General features: G+C 48.2%; 1 protein-coding gene across 1 annotated transcript in view; it reads right to left on the bottom strand.

Moving 5' to 3' along the window:
• Positions 1-17,620, bottom strand: part of ADCY7 (adenylate cyclase 7) — a 95,396-nt gene that overhangs the window by 69,317 nt on the left and 8,459 nt on the right. The window contains 3 exon segments of the mRNA XM_015419257.1: positions 1,754-1,865; positions 3,045-3,190; positions 6,272-6,481. Of these exon segments, the coding sequence (XP_015274743.1) occupies positions 1,754-1,865; positions 3,045-3,190; positions 6,272-6,481 (468 nt within the window).

Here is a 17,620-nt window from a genome sequence, read left to right as displayed (position 1 = left end):
GGGTCTCGAACTGCTGAACTACTGACCTTCCACAGTCCTTTTGGGACCTGACAATTAGTTCAATGTCTGTGACTTCTGGAATGCATTGGAGGAAATCTATTGAACTTGTTTTGCTTAACTATATGGCGCTTTTCCCAAGAGAATCTCAGACTATTAAGTTATAACGAACAGCAGGGCAGGGGGGTGTCAGGGTCTGGAAATCAACACTTTTAGACCATCAAAGCATGATTGGTTAAACACAGTAAAGGATACATACAAATTACAAACATTAGCATCACTGCAAAGATCGCAAGGCACTGAAAGAGTCACATGAACTCGGAATTCTTTGATTTTGAAAATGAGAGTGATTCTATTGGTGGCTCAGGGGTTAGGACGCTGAGCTGCAGACTGGAAGGTTAGTAGTTCGGCAGTTCGAGACCCTAGTGCCGTGTGACGGACTGAGATCCCGTCTCTGGCCCCGGCTCCTGCCAACCTAGCAGTTCGAAAGCAAGAAATCGCAAGCAGATAAACAGGCACTGCTTCGGTGGGAAAATAACAGTGTTCTGTGCGCCTCAGCATTTAGTCACGCCGGCCACATGACCACGGAAACGTCTTCGGACAGCGCTGGTTCTTCGGCTTGGAAACGGAGATGAGCACCGCAACCCTAGAGTCGGATTCGACTGACTTTCGAGCAAGGGAGACCTTTACCTTTTTAGCCCCTTAGAGGCCAAAAAAAATGTCAGGGTATAAGGTTTCGAGAGTCAACGCTTCCTTTGTCAGACATGAGTAGGACTCGAAAGCTTATACTCTGAAAATCTTGCTGGTCTTCAAGGGGCTGGCAGACTTTAATCCAACTGTTCTACTCAGGGATCATTTCGTAGAAAAAGAGGTGCAGGAGCTCATTAGCATAACTTATTTACATATGCCACACCCCCTGACATCACCGGAAGTGTGTCAGAAGGCAACACCCACCACTCAGGCTCCACTGGACTGTTTTGGATTGCTAGCTATTGGGGGGGGGACGCGCAGATCTGTCCTCTCTGCAACTTACCTGGCTGCTTCTTGTTCTGACTGAGGGCTGCTGGGAGCAGGGGGTGGGGCTTGTTGCATGTGCCCGCCCCCAGGGCTCTTTACTACCGGAGCTCCGCTCCTGTGCGCTCCTGCAGGAAATGACCCCTGGTTCTACTGCAGACCAACATGGCTAACCTCTGAAACCATTATGAATAATTAACTCAATGGTATTCCTTTCCCGGTTGTAACACAAGATCGTTTGAGCTTTTTTTTTTTTTTTTTTTTTTTTGCTTTTTTTTTTTAAAAAAGAGGTGCCGGAACTCTCAAGAGGGAAATGAAGTTTCAGTCTGTATGCTGAGAACTCATGAACTTTTAAACATTTTAAAAATAATGTTGTTCAGAGAAGTGGCTTGGTAGCCTGCCTCTTCCTCGCAGCCCTGGTATTCTTTGGAGGTCTCCCATCCAAATACTTGCCAGGGTCGGCCTTCTGAGATCTGACAAGATCGGGCTTGCCTGGGCTATCCAGGTCAGGGCGAGCTTTCTTTTTATTAACTGTTGTGGATTTTCTGTAAGTTATTTCTGTAATTTAAATGTTGACCTCCGTTTTAAAAAAAACAACCCTCAAGTAAGGGGCAACAGCGTCCGTCACCGACGACCCGTCCAGTGCGACACAGTTCAGTTTATATAGGAATAATTAAATTCTGAAAACACTTGATGACAAAACATCTTTGTCCAATAAAATGACCAAAAATAGCTCGCCTACCTTTGCAATTTGATCAAATTTTCCAAAGAGCTCGTTCAGCATCACCACCAGTTCTTTGGGAGAGCAATCGCTTGCCAGGCGAGTGAATCCCACGATGTCCGCATACAGGATGCTGGCCAAGGACATAATATTCAGTCACATCTTTAATCAGCTTCCCTTTTCTGCTAGAGCGGCGTGGACCTTTAAACCTTTCTAAAAATTCCTCATGGCCCCTGAAACCTCTTCCCTTCTCCTCCCCACCTACTAAAGTCATCCCCCCCCCCCTAGCCCCCCCCCCCCCCCAGTCTTTCAGTTTTTATAGTAAGTGATCCAGACAAATGGATTTGAATGACCTGACCTGTTCTTCCCGCTCAGCAAAAACTCAGTTTAATACAAATCTGAGCTCAGATGCAGGGAGAGGGGCTGTGGTTCTGTGGCAGAGCATCTGCTTGGCATGCAGAAGGTCCCAAGTTCAATCCCCGGCATCTCCAGTTAAAGAATCCGGCAGTAGGTGATATAAAAGACCTCAGCCTGAAACCCTGGAGAGCCGTTGCCGCTCTAAGAAGACACTACTAACTTTGATGGACTTATATGGATTCCATATAAAAGCAGTTTCATGTGTTCATGTGAGCCAGTTAACAAAAATCATGCAGTGTAAATTCTCCCCAACATCCACTGCCTCACCAGCTTAGTTTACATATTATGTCTCCTGATCTCTTAACCATGGTAAGGAGGGCCCATTAAGGATAACACGCTTCATCTCCCTCCTTCATCCCCACCTTTCTTTTAGAAGTCAAACTACAGTCAGCATTGCCTCTCCATCAGTTACAGACTTAAGCCATGGTTTGCAAACCAACTTATAGTCATGGCTGCAAACACTGATTGAAAGCTAACCATGGTTAACACTGAGCTTGAGAGAGATACACCTGGGCCGTGGTTAACCCCGGAAAGGGGGAGCAGGGCTGGCCCCAGCTTATTTTGCACCCTAGGCGAGGATCCCTTCTGGCGCCGCCACCCCCCCCCCCATGCACCCATCAATTTTAAAAAATAAATGCATTTTAGGAAGAATGAAAAACACAAATAATCAAGAAACTCCCAGAGTACGGGGCCGGGTGCAGCTTGGCGCCCGTAAGGGCCGGCCCGCTCTAGGCGATCGCCTAGTTCGCCTAGTGAGTGAGCCGGCCCTGGATGGGAGAGAATCTGTACTGAAGAAGTGGTGGAGAAGAAGCGATTCTCCCTTCTGCACAATTCCTTCTGGGCCCCACTTCTGTGACAAACCACTACAGTGACCGCATACCCTTAGACCTCTCACCTCACATTCTGATGGCGCTTCACATACAGGCTGTGGAAGTTGTTGTCGTGCTTCTTCCTGTCGTTGGTTTCTTTTAGGCGTTCTATGATGGCTAGTTTCATTCCCATAGAGATATGAGCTGGCAGTATTGATAAAAGCAAACTTTCCTAAGAAAGGAAGGAAGGAAGGAAGGACGTCTTTGAAGAAATCACTTCATATGTGGGAATAACATTTCTGTTGCTTCAGCCTAAAATACTGCCCATCATTTTCTCACATTTGCCCACCGGAATTTGCTTCACTTATGTAGTCTCCAGCACTCCTGTGCTTCTTTCAAGTGCCACCCGGGATCAGTGTTCCCTCTAAGATGAGTTATTGTGAGCTAGCTCACAATTTTCTCAGCTTCCAACTCACACATTTTTGTCTTAGCTCCAGAAGGAGGGCTCCAGAGCAAACTAATTGATGCAGTAGCTAAATCACCTGCTCACAAATTTAATGCCAGTAGCTCACAAAGTAGAATTTTTGTTCACAGGACTCCATAGCTTAGAGGGAGCGTTGCCCGGGATCCATTCCAGGTTTTGGCAGGCTCTGATTATAACCAGGAGCTCTTTCCCCCTTGTTTCTCTACTAGCCACACCCCTTGCATTTGGCCCCTCCCCTTTGGCGCTACCTTTTCTGCACTGACCACCAATGTTCCCTCTAAGCTGTGGAGTCTTGTGAGCAAAAATTCTACATTGTGAGCTACTGTCATTAAAGTTGTAAGCGAGCACTTTGGTTACTGCATAGATTAGTTTGCTCTGGAGCCATCCTTCCTGAGCTAAGACAAAAAATGTGTGAGCTGAAGGCTAAAAAACTGTGAGCTGGCTCACACCAACTCAGCTTAGAGGGAACACTGCTGACCACTCCCTTTTCCATTTTCAGTTTGTTTACCCTGGTAGAGAGAACTCATACAAAGTTCTGCTGTCTTGGCTACCTCTCATTACTCTGCATAAAAGCCAGAGAGAAGAAATGATGCCTTCTGTGATTTTATTTGGAGCGCTATGCAACAAAATCGATAGCCAGCCTTCACCGGACGTCTGCATCATCCGCCAAAACAAGCTTCTGGTTGCGGGGGCAGCAATGCGCAAAGAACCCCCGAGGGATTTCTTTCCCCCAGTGTAGACACCTTTCCTGGTTCCCGCCAAGTGTTTTAAAGTGGGTGGGGCTTTGCCCTTGCAACGCTTCTGATTGGCCGTTGGAGATCTGATGGGCTGTGCGGTTTTTTCAAAAATGTCATTTCAGCAGCAGCCGCCACCAAAGCTCAAGGATGTGTGACTGAAGGGAAGCTGCAGCAGAATGGCAGGCTCTGCCTCTCGGGGCAGGCGTCTGTGCAGCCATTGTATGTACCCACCACCAATGCTCCCTCTAAGCTGTGGAGTCTCGTGAGCAAAAATTCTGCTCTGCAAGCTACTGGCATTAAAGTTGTGGGCAAGCGATTTGGCTACTGCATAATTGCTCTGCAAGCTACTGGCATTAAAGTTGTGGGCAAGCGATTTGGCTACTGCATAATGTGTGAACCGGAGGCTAAAAAAATCTGTGAGCTAGCTCACACTAACTCAGCTTAGAGGGAGCACCATCCACCACACTGTGTAAGAATTTCAAAGGTGCCCACAGGCTCAAAAAGGTTGGGGACCCCTGTTCTCGAACAATGGCTTGCAACGCCCCTGGCACTCTCACCATAGCATTAGCCACAAATCTTAGATATCAACAATCCATCCTTTCTACCACCCCTTCCAACACAATGCTTGCAAGACCTTTCCCTGTTGTGTCTGTGACATGCGGAAATTCCAAAAAAAAAAAAAAAAAAACCCCCACAAGCGCCCAAATTCCTTTGATGTCCGCTGATTTGTCGTTAACAAAGAAAGAGGGAGTGTCTGTGATTAGAGTGGGACCTCCTCCCTTGGCACCTTAACAGATGCTTGCTTTCTCAAATAATCCATCACCATAAAGTAATAAAGTCGACATTCTCCTCCCAGGGCTCTTTTTTGTAGCAGGAACTCCTTTGCATATTAGGCGACACACCCCTAATGTGGCCAATCCTCCAAGAGTTTACAGAGCTCTTCTTACAGGGGCTACTGTAAGCTCTTGGAGGATTAGCTACATGGCTCTGGGATTCAGAGGTTGACTGCATCTGAACATGGAGGTTCCCCTCAGTCACCATGGCTAGTAGCTTGTTGTTGTTGTTGTTGTTCAGTCGCACAGTCGAGTCCGACTCTTCGCGACCCCATGGATCATCTCCCGCCAGGCCCTCCTGTCTTCCGCCGTCCTCTGAAGTTGGCTCAATTTCATGTTCGTTGCATCGATGACACTGTCTAACCATCTCATCCTTTGCCGTCCCCGTCTTCGTAGTAGTACTGACAGGCTTATCCTCCATGATTCTATCGAATCCCCTTTTAAAGCTATTTATTCCTGTGGCCATCATTACACCCTCTGGCAGTGAATTCTGCATTTTAATCACTTCTGATTAGATCCAAAGACATGTGTTGCGATGATAATAACAGTATTAAAGCAAGTCCAAAAAATGATCCGAAAACCCCCGAAACCTGTATGTGTACTGCACTTACAAAAATAGTTTAAGTAATTAAAGTAACAGCATAAGATTACAGCATTTTCCCCTTCTAAGAATAATTTGGAATCTTATACAATGATGTCATGACACTTCAGTGAGACTTATTGATATGTACCAGTTGAGACACTAACTAGAGATACTGCATACTCTCCATTTGTGTTCGGAAGAAGATTAGTATCGAAACGGTTGAACATTCCGGAGATCATCGTTAACATCTCACCAATTTACTTATTTTTGTACTTACCTTGTGAAATGTTAATCGTGTGTATTTTCGGACTCTGGATTATTACACTGTCGCTTTAATTACTTAAACTATTTTTGTAAGCGCAGTATGCATACAGGTTTCCGGGTTTTTTGGATCATTTTTTGGACTAGATCCAAAGACACCCATTCCTTAAGAGAGAAGAGGAAGACACAGAAGGTAGTCCCTGCAACTCTCCTTTCAAACTAATTTCCCTGCCCAAAGGCAACCTGCGGTGCTCTGATTTGAAAAACACGCTGATAAGAGAACGTTTCCTGCATCAGTCGCTCTGGGTAAACGGAATCAAGCACAAATCACAGCCCTCTTGCTTTGTGATTACAACGGAAACACCGCATTAGAATAAAGCACAATGTTATTTTAAGAAAAGCCTAATGCACTCACCTGCTGCCTCTTTTCAATCTTCAGCTTCATCTGGACTTGGATGCATTTTAAAGTGTACCTGTACAAATCCAGAGAAGCGTCTTGTATCTGATGCTTGTGAAATGCCCCCATTAGGTTACCGCAAAGGAAGATGGATGCATTGGCAAGCACCTGGGGGGAGAAAATGTCCTAAAATTGTGATCCATGGTTTCGCAGGGCAAATTGCATCTTCTTTTTCCCTTGCCCAGAACTTGAGACCCTAATACCAATATCACAACCCATGTAAACCCACTGCAAAATGCAACTATGGTCCCATACTTCAGCGCTTGCTAGTGCTTTCCCCCCAAGTTAGCTAGAGATCCTGAGATTATCATGTATGTGTGAGAGCAAGATTCCAGTCCAATAGCTCCTAAAAGTCAAGAAGATTTCCAGTTGTAAGCTTTCAAGAGTCAAAGGTCCTTTTTAAGACTCTCAAAAGCTGATACGCTGGAAATCCTGTTTGTATTTATGATGCTACTGGACTCAAGAACATAAGAACATAAGAGAACCATGTTGGATCAGGCCAATGGCCCATCCAGTACAACTTTCTGTGTCACACAATGCCAAATACCATCAGGAGGTGCATCAGCAGGGCCAGAACTCCAGAAGCCCTCCCACTGTTGCCCCCCAAGCACCAAGAAGACAGAGCCTCACTGCCCCAGACATAGTCTTCCATCTCTACATTCTAATAGCCACTGATGGACCGCTGCACCATGTGTATATCCAATCCCCTCTTGAAGCTGTCTGTGCTTATAGCCGCCACTTCTTGTGGTAGTGACTCAAATCTTGCTCTGTGCAGACCCAACTGGAACTATGTATGTGTGCGTCCTTTTCTCTGATAAGGACTAACTAATGATGCCCTCTTCTGCCTATCTACATGGATGCAACTTTCTCCACACTCTGATGGCTAGGTCATTCAGAAAAAAACTGAAAATCCTCAGCTTTCAGGAGAAACTCCAACCTTTAACTCCCACTGATGAAATATCAAAGGGCCATTGTGGACTATTAATCTGTAATCCAGCTAACAAAAGAATGGTTGGCCAGTATCTGTAACTCCATATTCCTCCTCTTTCATCACCACGCAAGCACATGGAACCATTCCCAAGGGTACACCCTCCATGGACAAACATTAGCACAGCAACTACACAACCCTGGATGTGTGCGGCAACAATTCCCATAAGTGTGGACATTGCAACCAAAACGTTGTTGCAAACAGGGGGACGCTTACTGGCCATAACCACTGTTGCTCACTTCAAGAAAGTCTACATATCTGATGCGAGACTCACACAGAGAAGAAAAAGAAGAGAAGAGATTGGATTTATACCCCGCCCTCCACTACCCAAAAGAGTCTGGGAGCAGTTTATAATCTCCTTCCCCACTCCACAACAGACACCCTGTGAGGTAGGTGGGGCTGAGAGAGCTCTGAGAACTGCTCTTGAGAGAGCAGCTTTGAAAGGTCACACCAGCAGCTGCATGTGGAGGAGTGGAGAATCAAACCCGGTTCTCCCAGATTAGAGTCCGTGCTCCTAACCACTACACCAAACTGATAATGGTTTAAATTAAGCCCTGGTAAATAGTATCATTGTCATTACGTTTTGAACTTCCCAAGAACCATGCGGCCATAACTGTAGATACACAGCTAGTTCATAAAGAAAGAAGCAGAGATTAGATCAATTATTCCCCCAGCTGGTCTCAGAGATAAAGTCCAAAAGATCTTGGGAGTGTGTGTGTGTGGGGAAGAGAATAGGGAGTTTGAGCTTCTCCCTCCCTGTCAATTGACTAGCACCCAAAGCTTGGCCACAGATCCAGACCAATGCTCCCTCTAAGCTGTGGAGTCTTGTAAGCAAAAATTCTGCTCTGTGAGCTACTGGCATTAAAGTTGTGAGCGAGCCATTTGGCTACCGCATGAATTCGTTTGCTCCGGAGCCGTCCTTCCTGAGCTAAGACAAAAATGTGTGAGCCGGAGGCTAAAAAATTGTGAGCTAGCTCGCACTAACTCATCTTAGAGGGAACACTGATCCAGACTCTCTTACATCTTACGCTTGGAAACCTCGTCCTGTGGTCACCCCTTTTGTTTGAAAACTGAAACTGAACACCATCTCTTCCCCCAAGTCAAGGGAGCCAAGCCTGCCCTGCCCTGGATAGCCAGGCAAGCCTGATCTCATCAGATCTCGGAAGCTAAGCAGGGCCGACCCTGGGCAAGTACTTGGATGGGAGACCTCCAAGGAATACCAGGGCCGGGAAACAGAGGCAGGCAATAGCAAGCCACCTCTCTGAACAGCCAAGCCCCACTAGGGGTCGCCAGACGTCATCTATGGCTTCCAGGCATACATGCACACAGGGCTTTTTTTTTTAATAAAAAGCCCAGCAGAAACTCATTAGCATAATAGGACATACCCAACAGCAGGAACTCATTAGCATATTAGGCCATACCCCTGACAGCACAGCTCATTCGCATATTAGGCCACACCCCCATGCTACCAGAAGTGTGGTCATCCAGCCACACCCACCTTTTGCTTCTCATTCTCTTTACCTTGTTTAACCCAGGGCTTTTTGCATGTTAGGCCACACACCCCTAATTGTAGCCAATCCCAATGAGTTGCCGCTGGTTGGGTGTGGCCTATTATGCGAATGCGTTCCTGCTGGGCGTGGCCAACTTGGGATCCAGCCGGAACTCCGTTCCTGTCAGAGGTCATTTGGGGGGGGGGAACGCGGGGGAACGCAGTTCCCCCGGGTGAGGTGCAGGGCACATGACGAAGCCCCGCCCCCTGCTTCCGGCCGCCCCACTTCCAGCCCTCATTCAGCCAGGAGGAGGCAGGAGAAGTTGCTTCCTCCCCGCCTCTCCCCACCCCTGCCTGCCTGGAGCCAGGGAGGGCCTTGGCGGGGCTTCCTCGCACTCCCGCCGGCCTTGCAGGTCCACCGCCGGGCCCCTGATGTCAGGGGGTGTGGCATATGCTAATGAGTTATGCTAATGAGTTCCCCTAGCTCTTTTTCTACGAAATGACCCCTGGTTCCTGTGCGTTCCTGCCCAAAAATAGCCCTGCACGCACACACACACACACACACACACACACACACACACACATACATACACACAAAACACACACACACACACCCAAAAAAGGGGAGCCAAGTCTGCCCCACATAGCAGCCGTGCTTTGGCGGCACTCTCACTTTACCACCTCAACATTTCAAAGCACCTGAAGGCTCAACGAAGCTGGGAATCCCTGCTCTGAACCCAGGATTTGTGTATATTAAAAAGGAGGGAGAATCTACCGCCCTGGCAAAGGACCAGGGTGGCTCCTTCATGCTACAACGAAGCTGTTTGTCAGAGCCAAGCCCCAGAGAAGACGAAACATTGCCTGTGATATATGAGGACAGGCAGGAGAGGGAAATGGGTGGCAGCCCAGGACCGATCAAAGGTCCACATAAATTTGCAAGTGTTAGGCAATAAAATAAAATAACGATGCCAACCAGCAGTCCGAAAAGAATTTGGGAATGCGGATCTGGAACCGCATCTCTGGCACTCTGGCCCAATCTGCATCTAGCATTTGCTCCAAACCCACACTGGGACAGAAAAAGATGCGGCTCAAAACCACATTCAAATATCCCCGGGCCAACACAGTACTGACTGCAGAGTCGCCCCTGAATGGCCATGAAGCGGACATCAATCTATGCAGAGGCTTCCATAAAGTCGGGAGACCAAACAAAGTGAAAGCGGCACGCAGTCTGGGCGCTACCATAAAATCCGACAATCGATCAAAGTGAAAGTGGCATACAATGTCGAGTGGGATTTCTGTTCCAGCGTGGGTTTGATAAAACAGCAGCGCAAATGGCTAGTTGCAGACTGGGCCTGCATCTCAACCAGGGCTATTTTTGAGCAGGAACGCAGAGGAACGGAGTTCCGGCTGGCTTCCAAGTTGGCCACGCCCAGCAGGAACGCATTAGCATAATAGGCCACACCCAACAGCAGAAACTCATTAGGATTGGCTACATTAGGGGTGTGTGGCCTAACATGCAAAGGCGTTCCTGCTACAAAAAAAGGCCCTGGGTTTTGACAACAAACAAGGTAAACAGAATAGCAAGCAAAAGGTGGGTGTGGCTGGATAACCACACTTCTGGTAACATGGGGGTGTGGCCTAATGTGCTAATGAGCTGTGCTGTCAGGGGTGTGGCCTAATATGCTAATGGGTTTCTGCTGTTGGGAGTGGCCTATTATGCTAATGAGTTCCTGCTGGGCTTTTTCTACAAAAAGAGCCATGATTACTCTTCCCAAGCGTGCGTTTTCAGCTTCTTCTGCACTCTGTCTGACATGACAGTTGCTAATCAGAACTGTCTGTTCTCCGTGCCAAACCTTCCTCTTTCAATGCCTGCATGATGAAGTCATTTTTCATTCCTATTATAATCGGCAGCCGTGAACTCTACTGTCCTCCTGAAATGCCAGTCAATGCCAAACAAAACCAAAAAAGACCCTAGCAAGCTCTTTCTACAAGAGGGTGCAGAGGCTCATTCTGGGACTCCATTATGAATACAACAAGCATTGACAAACTGTGAAAGAGGATGCAGTTTGCTCAGCTGAAAAGTAATTGAGGGAGACGATACACGCAGGCACGGATTTGTGCTGACGATGTACGGGAAGGCAAAAACATTGCTTTGAGGAGCCAATAGACTCAAGCTTCCTCCAAAGATCCTTCCTTCAGTCTCTGGAGCCTTCCTGCAACTTCAATGGGTGGGTCCTGTGTTGGAGGAAGAGCCACTGAGGTTGGAACACGACTTCAAATTTTATTCGGTGGAGTGGTGGGACCGGGGGTAGGATCCAGAACAATATCAGCAAACTGAAGCAATACCCTTGGCTGAAGAAGTCAACTCGTCAAGGACAGCCAGAATGGTGTAGTGGTTAAAGTGTCAGACTAGGAACTGGGAGGCTCCAGGTTCGAATCCCCACTTGTTCCATGGAAGCACGCTGGGTGGCCTTCGGCCAGTCACATGTTCTCAGCCTGACTTACCTCACAGGTTGTTTTGAGGTTAAAATGGAGGAAAGGAGAACGATGGAAGCCACTTTTGATCCCCATTGGGGAGAAAGGCGGCATATAAATATATTATATTATATATATACATATATATTTTTTAAAAGGCAGGATATAAATAAAAATATAAATAAGTCAAGGACCAAAGGTCTAATGAAGATCCAAGACATATCTCCCAACAAAGGTGAGAAGAAAACCACTGTCAACAATTTCAGAAAATGTCAGGCCCGTAGCCACAGGGGGCATTTGGGGGCAATGCCCCCCCACAGATGAGCACTGCCCCCACAAACAAATTTTTTTGGGGAAAAAAATAATGTAAATTAAAAAAATTAAAGGTAAGGTGCATGTGGGATTTACAAAACGACCCTGGGGACAGTCAGGGAAGCTTCAGTCACATTTTCTTTCTTCCAGCCCCCCCCCCCCCAAAATCGGTTTTTAAAAAATGCAAAAAAAAATTTTTTTTCAAAAAATAAAATAAAATAAAATTGCAAAATGCAAAAGAGAGTCAGCGATTCCCCCCTCCCTCCCAGCTTACACAGAAAAGCAGCCCGGGATTGCGTCTCTCCAATCGAAAGGACTAGAGGAGGACTAGAGGTCACAGCGGAACCCAAGCTGCTGCTTCTGCTGCTGCAAGAGGAGCAGCAGGCATGGCCGGGGCACCCGCCCCTTGGATTTCCCCATGCCGCAGCGACCAAACTTTTCTGGCTACGCCCCTGGAACATGTGTGTGTTTACACATACTCGTTTCTGAGGAGGCTGAACCCAGGATGTTCAGTTCTGCCTTTTGGCAAAATTGTTCCGTCTTTGCAACTCAAAAGAGACAAGAGCTGGGAAAGTCACTCTGGGTTAGCTGCCAATCAGCTGGAATATCTACAGTGCGGGCAGCCTCTCCCTCACGTCGCATCTCCGGATGATGCAAGAGGGACAGGGGTTCAAGGGCAGGCTTAGTCACACTGACTCACTGGGTTTTGCCTGCGCTCAGCATCTGAAAGGGCACGAGGTCAGGGAGGTAATTCCCTCCACCTCAGATTAGCAAGTGACTGGCAATGTCGGTTGGGGGTTTTTTGGCTTGTGGTATATTTCTGCCACTCTTTCACAAATCTTTCTGAGCTGTTTTTGCAAACCGTATAGCAAGGTGGTGGTTGTTATTTTTTTGGGGGGGTGCACCTGGAAGTCACGGCGTCTTCTGGTGACTGACCCCTACTGGGGGCCTGGAGGATATGCAGAGAGGTGGCTTAATAAAGCCTGCCCCCTCCTCCCAACTGCTGGTATTCCAAGGAGGTCTCTCATCCAAGTACTAACCACAGTCGACCCTGCTTAGCTTCTGAGATCTGACGAGATTGGGCCCGCCTGGGCTATCCAGGTCAGGGCGCAAGCTAGGGATCCCAAGTCCCCCCGGGGGGCGGGGAAAACCCCGCCCCAGAGGCCCGTTCCCTGGCGCCGCTGGATCGGCCCCCCGGGGGAACTCCTCCCCGACGTGCGCGTCACCCGGAAGTGACGCCGGCAAGCTTGGCATGCTGGGGGCGGGGCCACGGCAATACAAGGGAAAACGCTATGGTTTCCCGCCCCCAGCATGCCCGGTGTCATAACGTCACTTTCTGGTGACGTGTGTGTGGCGTGCGCGCACGCTCCGGGATCCACCCAGGAGTCCCCCACCGCCAAGGTAAGTTCCACTTGGCAACCCTAGCGCAAGCTGTGTTTGTTTTGTTTTTAATTTTCATACTTGGAACCGGCCTTCTCTGAGTTTCTCTGTAGGTGGACGGTAAATGGACTGTTTCTGTCTTCAGGCAGAATTATAAACAGGGGCTGGGTGGATGCTTGCACGGAAGAGCAGGAGATAAGTATTAACAAGCACCGGCCGCTGTCCGTCAAGACAGTGCCACTGGATTTCCAAAGAGTGGCTGCCAGGGGTCATTTCCTGCAGGAGAGCACAGGAGTGGAGCTCTGGCAGTAAGGAGCCCGGGGGGCAGACACATGCAACAAGCCCCACCCCCTGCTCCCAGCAGCCCTCAATTGGGCCACGAGGAGCAAGAAGCAGCCAGGTAAGTTGCACAGCCCCCCCCCCGGCCTGCCTTCAGTACAAGCTCTTCCTCCTCTGTGAGGGCAGATCTGCGCATTCCCCCACATAGCTAGCAATCCAAAACAGTCCAGTGGTACCTTTAAGACCAAGTTTTATTCAGGTACAAGCTCTCCCTCCTCTGTGAGGACAGATCTACACGTTCCCCTCCCCCAATAGCTAGCAATCTAAAACAGTCCAGTGGGGAGTCTGAGCGGTGGGTGTTGCCTTCTGACACACATCCGGTGATGTCAGGGGGTGTGGCATATGCAAATAAGTTATGCTAATAAGTTATGCTAATGAGCTCCTGCACCTCTTTTTCTACGAAATGACCCCGGTGGCTGCCTACTCTGTTTTCAGGGTTTTTTGCAGGAAGAGTACATGGGACATAGAAGAACTTCGGACTCCTATTTATATCTCAGCTGGGGCCTTAAGTCAATGGTGGAGGCTTTTGCCTCAGAATTCTTCTTTTTTTGTGTGTGGGGGGGGGGGAATGCCGCAACAGAATAAAGTTGCTATCTCAGTTACCTTGCAGATCTACAGAAACATCATACAAGGTCTTCTATAGTATACGCGTTATAGAAATTATTGGGGTGACAGGCCACTGGGGGCAGGGTAGGTGCACCGGCATCATACCGGCGAGTGACATCACTTCCAGCAAAAACCAGAAGTGGCATCATGGCATCAGGGGGTGACGCTCTAGGATTCACCAAAACTCTATGGTTAAACCATAGGGACTTGAGCAGATCCTATAGTATTGCCCCTGACACCATGCCATCACTACAGTTTTCAACAGCAGTGACATATGGGGGAGATTTCTGGGAGGTCTTCCCACCGTATGGGGAAACCCGGCAGGCCTAAGCACTAAGCCTTTTCACCAAGGTCATTTTGTCTGAGAATAACATCCCACAAAGAAAAGGCACAGCTTTGAGAGGAAGAGAATCAAAACCACCATGTTGCCTAAAGAGAAGCCTAGCACACATGGTAACAGCTGCAGTTGAGAGGCAAAAAAGCATAATAACCATTCAACTGTTCTCCTGTTTGACATGCTAACCCACAAGTTCAGTTTGAGTCAATCTGTGGTTACTAGGAACTGGTGGGAGAAGTGTTTTATTTTATTTTATTTTGAATTTCCTCTACAACCCCTTAATGACGGAACAAAGGGCTGGAGAAAACTTTCTTTAAAAAAACAACAACAACAAATGAGTATATCCATTTGAAGGTTTAATCGTGTTTTTATCTTATATATACGTACACAGGTATTACATCAGCTTTGAAATCCAGCCAATAGATAAATCCAGGCTGTGTTCGCTTCCAAAGCCAACACAAATGAGTTCACAGAAAGTATTCATCTCTGAACTGGTTCACAGCATTCCAGGCTGTGGCACACGAGACACAATTCCGTACGCACAGATCCCACAGGCGATTCACAATGTGTAAGGAGAATGCACAAGTGAGAGGCACAAAATCAGGCCTTCCCACCACATCACACGTTTTACTGGAAGACGCAAGCATTCACCACACACGAGGAACCGTATCGGACTCGTACATAACTCCTTACTGACTACCAGTGTTCCCTCTAAGCTGAGTTAGTGTGAGCTAGCTCACAGTTTTTTAGCCTCCAGCTCACACATTTTTGTCTCAGCTCAGGAAAGATGGCCTCCAGAGCAAACTAATTTATGCAGTAGCCAAATTGTTTGCTCTTTACTTTAACGCCAGTAGCTCACAAAGTAGAATTTTTGCTCACAAGACCTCACAGCTTAGAGGGAACATTGCTGACTACCCATGGATATGAAGCATCATAAACCGGATCAACAGGCTAGGATGCTCAGGGCCTTTGGAGGGTGCTCAGGGCCTTTTCAGCGGCAGCCCCACAATTACAAAACAGCCTACAATATAACCCTGAAATTATGTCACGTCCTCCTCAAATGCCACCCTCCCCTGCGTTTGGCGAGACCGTGCTGGCCAGGGTTCCCTCCAAGCGGAGTTAGTGTGAGCAGGCTCATGGTTTTTTTAGCCTGTCTGACTCATGCATTTTTATCTTAGCTCAGAAAGGATGGCTCCAGAAGCAAACTAATTTACGCAGTGGCCAAATGGCTCACTCACGACTTTAATGCCAGTCGCTCACCAAGTAGAATTTTTGCTCACAGGAATCCACAGCTTAGAGGGAGCATTGGTGCTGGCTACCTGATGTATACAGCTTTAAGACAGAGAGGCTCTTTAAACTGGGGGGAAAGGACAGGAAGAAAATATCCCAGTGATCCTTGCCTGATCTTCAAAACATCACTTGGGCTGCTAAATCAGCCATTAAAACCCCCGGGGGAAGATCTTAATTACGGGCCTCCTGGCTTCTGTCTAGTTTAGTCCTGAGATTCAACCAGCACGAACTAAGGCAGATGGGAAGCACTGAATACGGAGAAGACGCTTGGAATGTTAACCACCGGGCACGTTGGATGCAAATCTTTTCTGCCAGACTCCTGAGAGCAGAAAGCAAAACGATAAGAAGGGGTGTGAGAGAGAGCGCGTGAGTTGCGTCATTCGACCAAAAAGCATTCATTTGGGGGAAGGAAACGAGTTACCTCACTCCCTGAGACATGATGCACCCACCTCAAATATGCAGATCCTGAATCACGGGGCGGTTCGGGCCCTGCACGCTGAGCTGTTTATCAGATTTCAGAAGCCGCATGACTAGACGGCCGACCCCTGGCTGCCAAGCCATTGTGAACCTTCACAAGAGCATGTTTTTCACCGTTTTAAAACAGGGAGGTGTCTTCCCCCCCCCCACACACCACCCATTTAGGAACTCTCTTTGCAGGCCGGCCAAGTATTTTCTCCAGAGTTTAGCACAAATTACAATGCTATAAAGGGACCCGTGGCTTTCACTTTAGCTTAAGTAACGGGATACAAAGGCGAGTTTTTTGTGTTCCTCTCCCTGCATGGGAAGGACTGGTTTTGTCAGACAAATTATTTCAGTGGGTACAATCCAATTCGGCAGGTGCAAGGGCTAAACTTTCTACAGACTGCGGACAGATTTTGTAAGTGCCCCCCCCCAAAGCCTCACTCCTCCTTGGCCTTAACCGGGGTTGCCAGTGTCCAGGTGGCACCTGGAGATCTCTAGACGACCAAGGTCAGTTCACTTGGAGAAAATAGCTGCTTTGGAGGGTGCACTCTACGGCACTGCATTCCGTTCGGATCCCTCCCTTCCTCAAACCATGATCTCCCCAGACTCCACGTCCAAAAATCTTCAGGTATTTCCCAACCCAGAGCTTTCATAAGAACATAAGAGAAGCCAATGTTGGATCAGGCCAATGGCCCGTCCAGTCCAACACTCTGTGTCACACAGTGGCCAAAAATACCAGGTGCCATCAGGAGGTCCACCAGCAGGGCCAGAACTCCAGAAGCCCTCCCAGAGCTTTCATAAGAACATAAGAGAAGCCAATGTTGGATCAGGCCAATGGCCCGTCCAGTCCAACACTCTGTGTCACGCAGTGGCCAAAACCCAAGTGCTATCAGGAGGTCCACCAGCAGGGCCAGAACTCCAGAAGCCCTCCCACTGTTGCCTCCTGAGCACCAAGAATACAGAGCATCACTCGCCCCAGACATCTATATCTTGTGGCCAATAGCCACAGATGGACCTCTGCTCCATATGTTTATCCAGTCCCCTCTTGAACCTGAGAGAGCTAGTTTGGCGTAGTGGTTAGGAGCACGGACTCTTAATCTGGGGGAACTGGGTTTGATTCCCCACTCCTCCACCTGCAGCTGCTGGTGTGACCCTGGGACATTCACAAGTTCTTTCAGAGCTGTTCTCTCAAGAGCAGTCCTCGAGAGAGCTCTCCCAGCCCCACCTACCTCACAGGTTGTCTGTCGTGGGGAGGGAAAGGGAAAGGAGTTTGTAAGCCCCTCTGAGACTCCTTTGGGTAGTGAACGGCGGGGTATAAATCCAATCTCTTCTACTAACTCCCATCATCCTCTGCTGGATCCAGAGAGATGCCGACCAGTTCTGAAGTGAGCTGCTCACGGCATCCCATGGGCACTCAAGTCCACTCCCAGGGTACCTGACCAAAACCCGCCTCCCAGCCATTGTTGTTTATCAGCCTACAAACATTTTGACAGTTCTCTGAGGCATTTTTGGCACTTGGGCCCCTGAAGGTGCCTACCCCCGGCAGACCAAACGCACTCATTCTTGTCAGAAGCGTTCTATTCTCTGAAGACTTTCGACTTACTTGATACACGAGATGTGGTTCCCGCT

The sequence above is a fragment of the Gekko japonicus genome, unplaced genomic scaffold (genome assembly GCF_001447785.1).
Source record: "Gekko japonicus isolate JY-2015 unplaced genomic scaffold, Gekko_japonicus_V1.1 scaffold111, whole genome shotgun sequence".
In the NCBI taxonomy this organism is placed as follows: domain Eukaryota; kingdom Metazoa; phylum Chordata; class Lepidosauria; order Squamata; family Gekkonidae; genus Gekko; species Gekko japonicus.
This window is presented reverse-complemented; position numbering and strand designations above follow the sequence as displayed.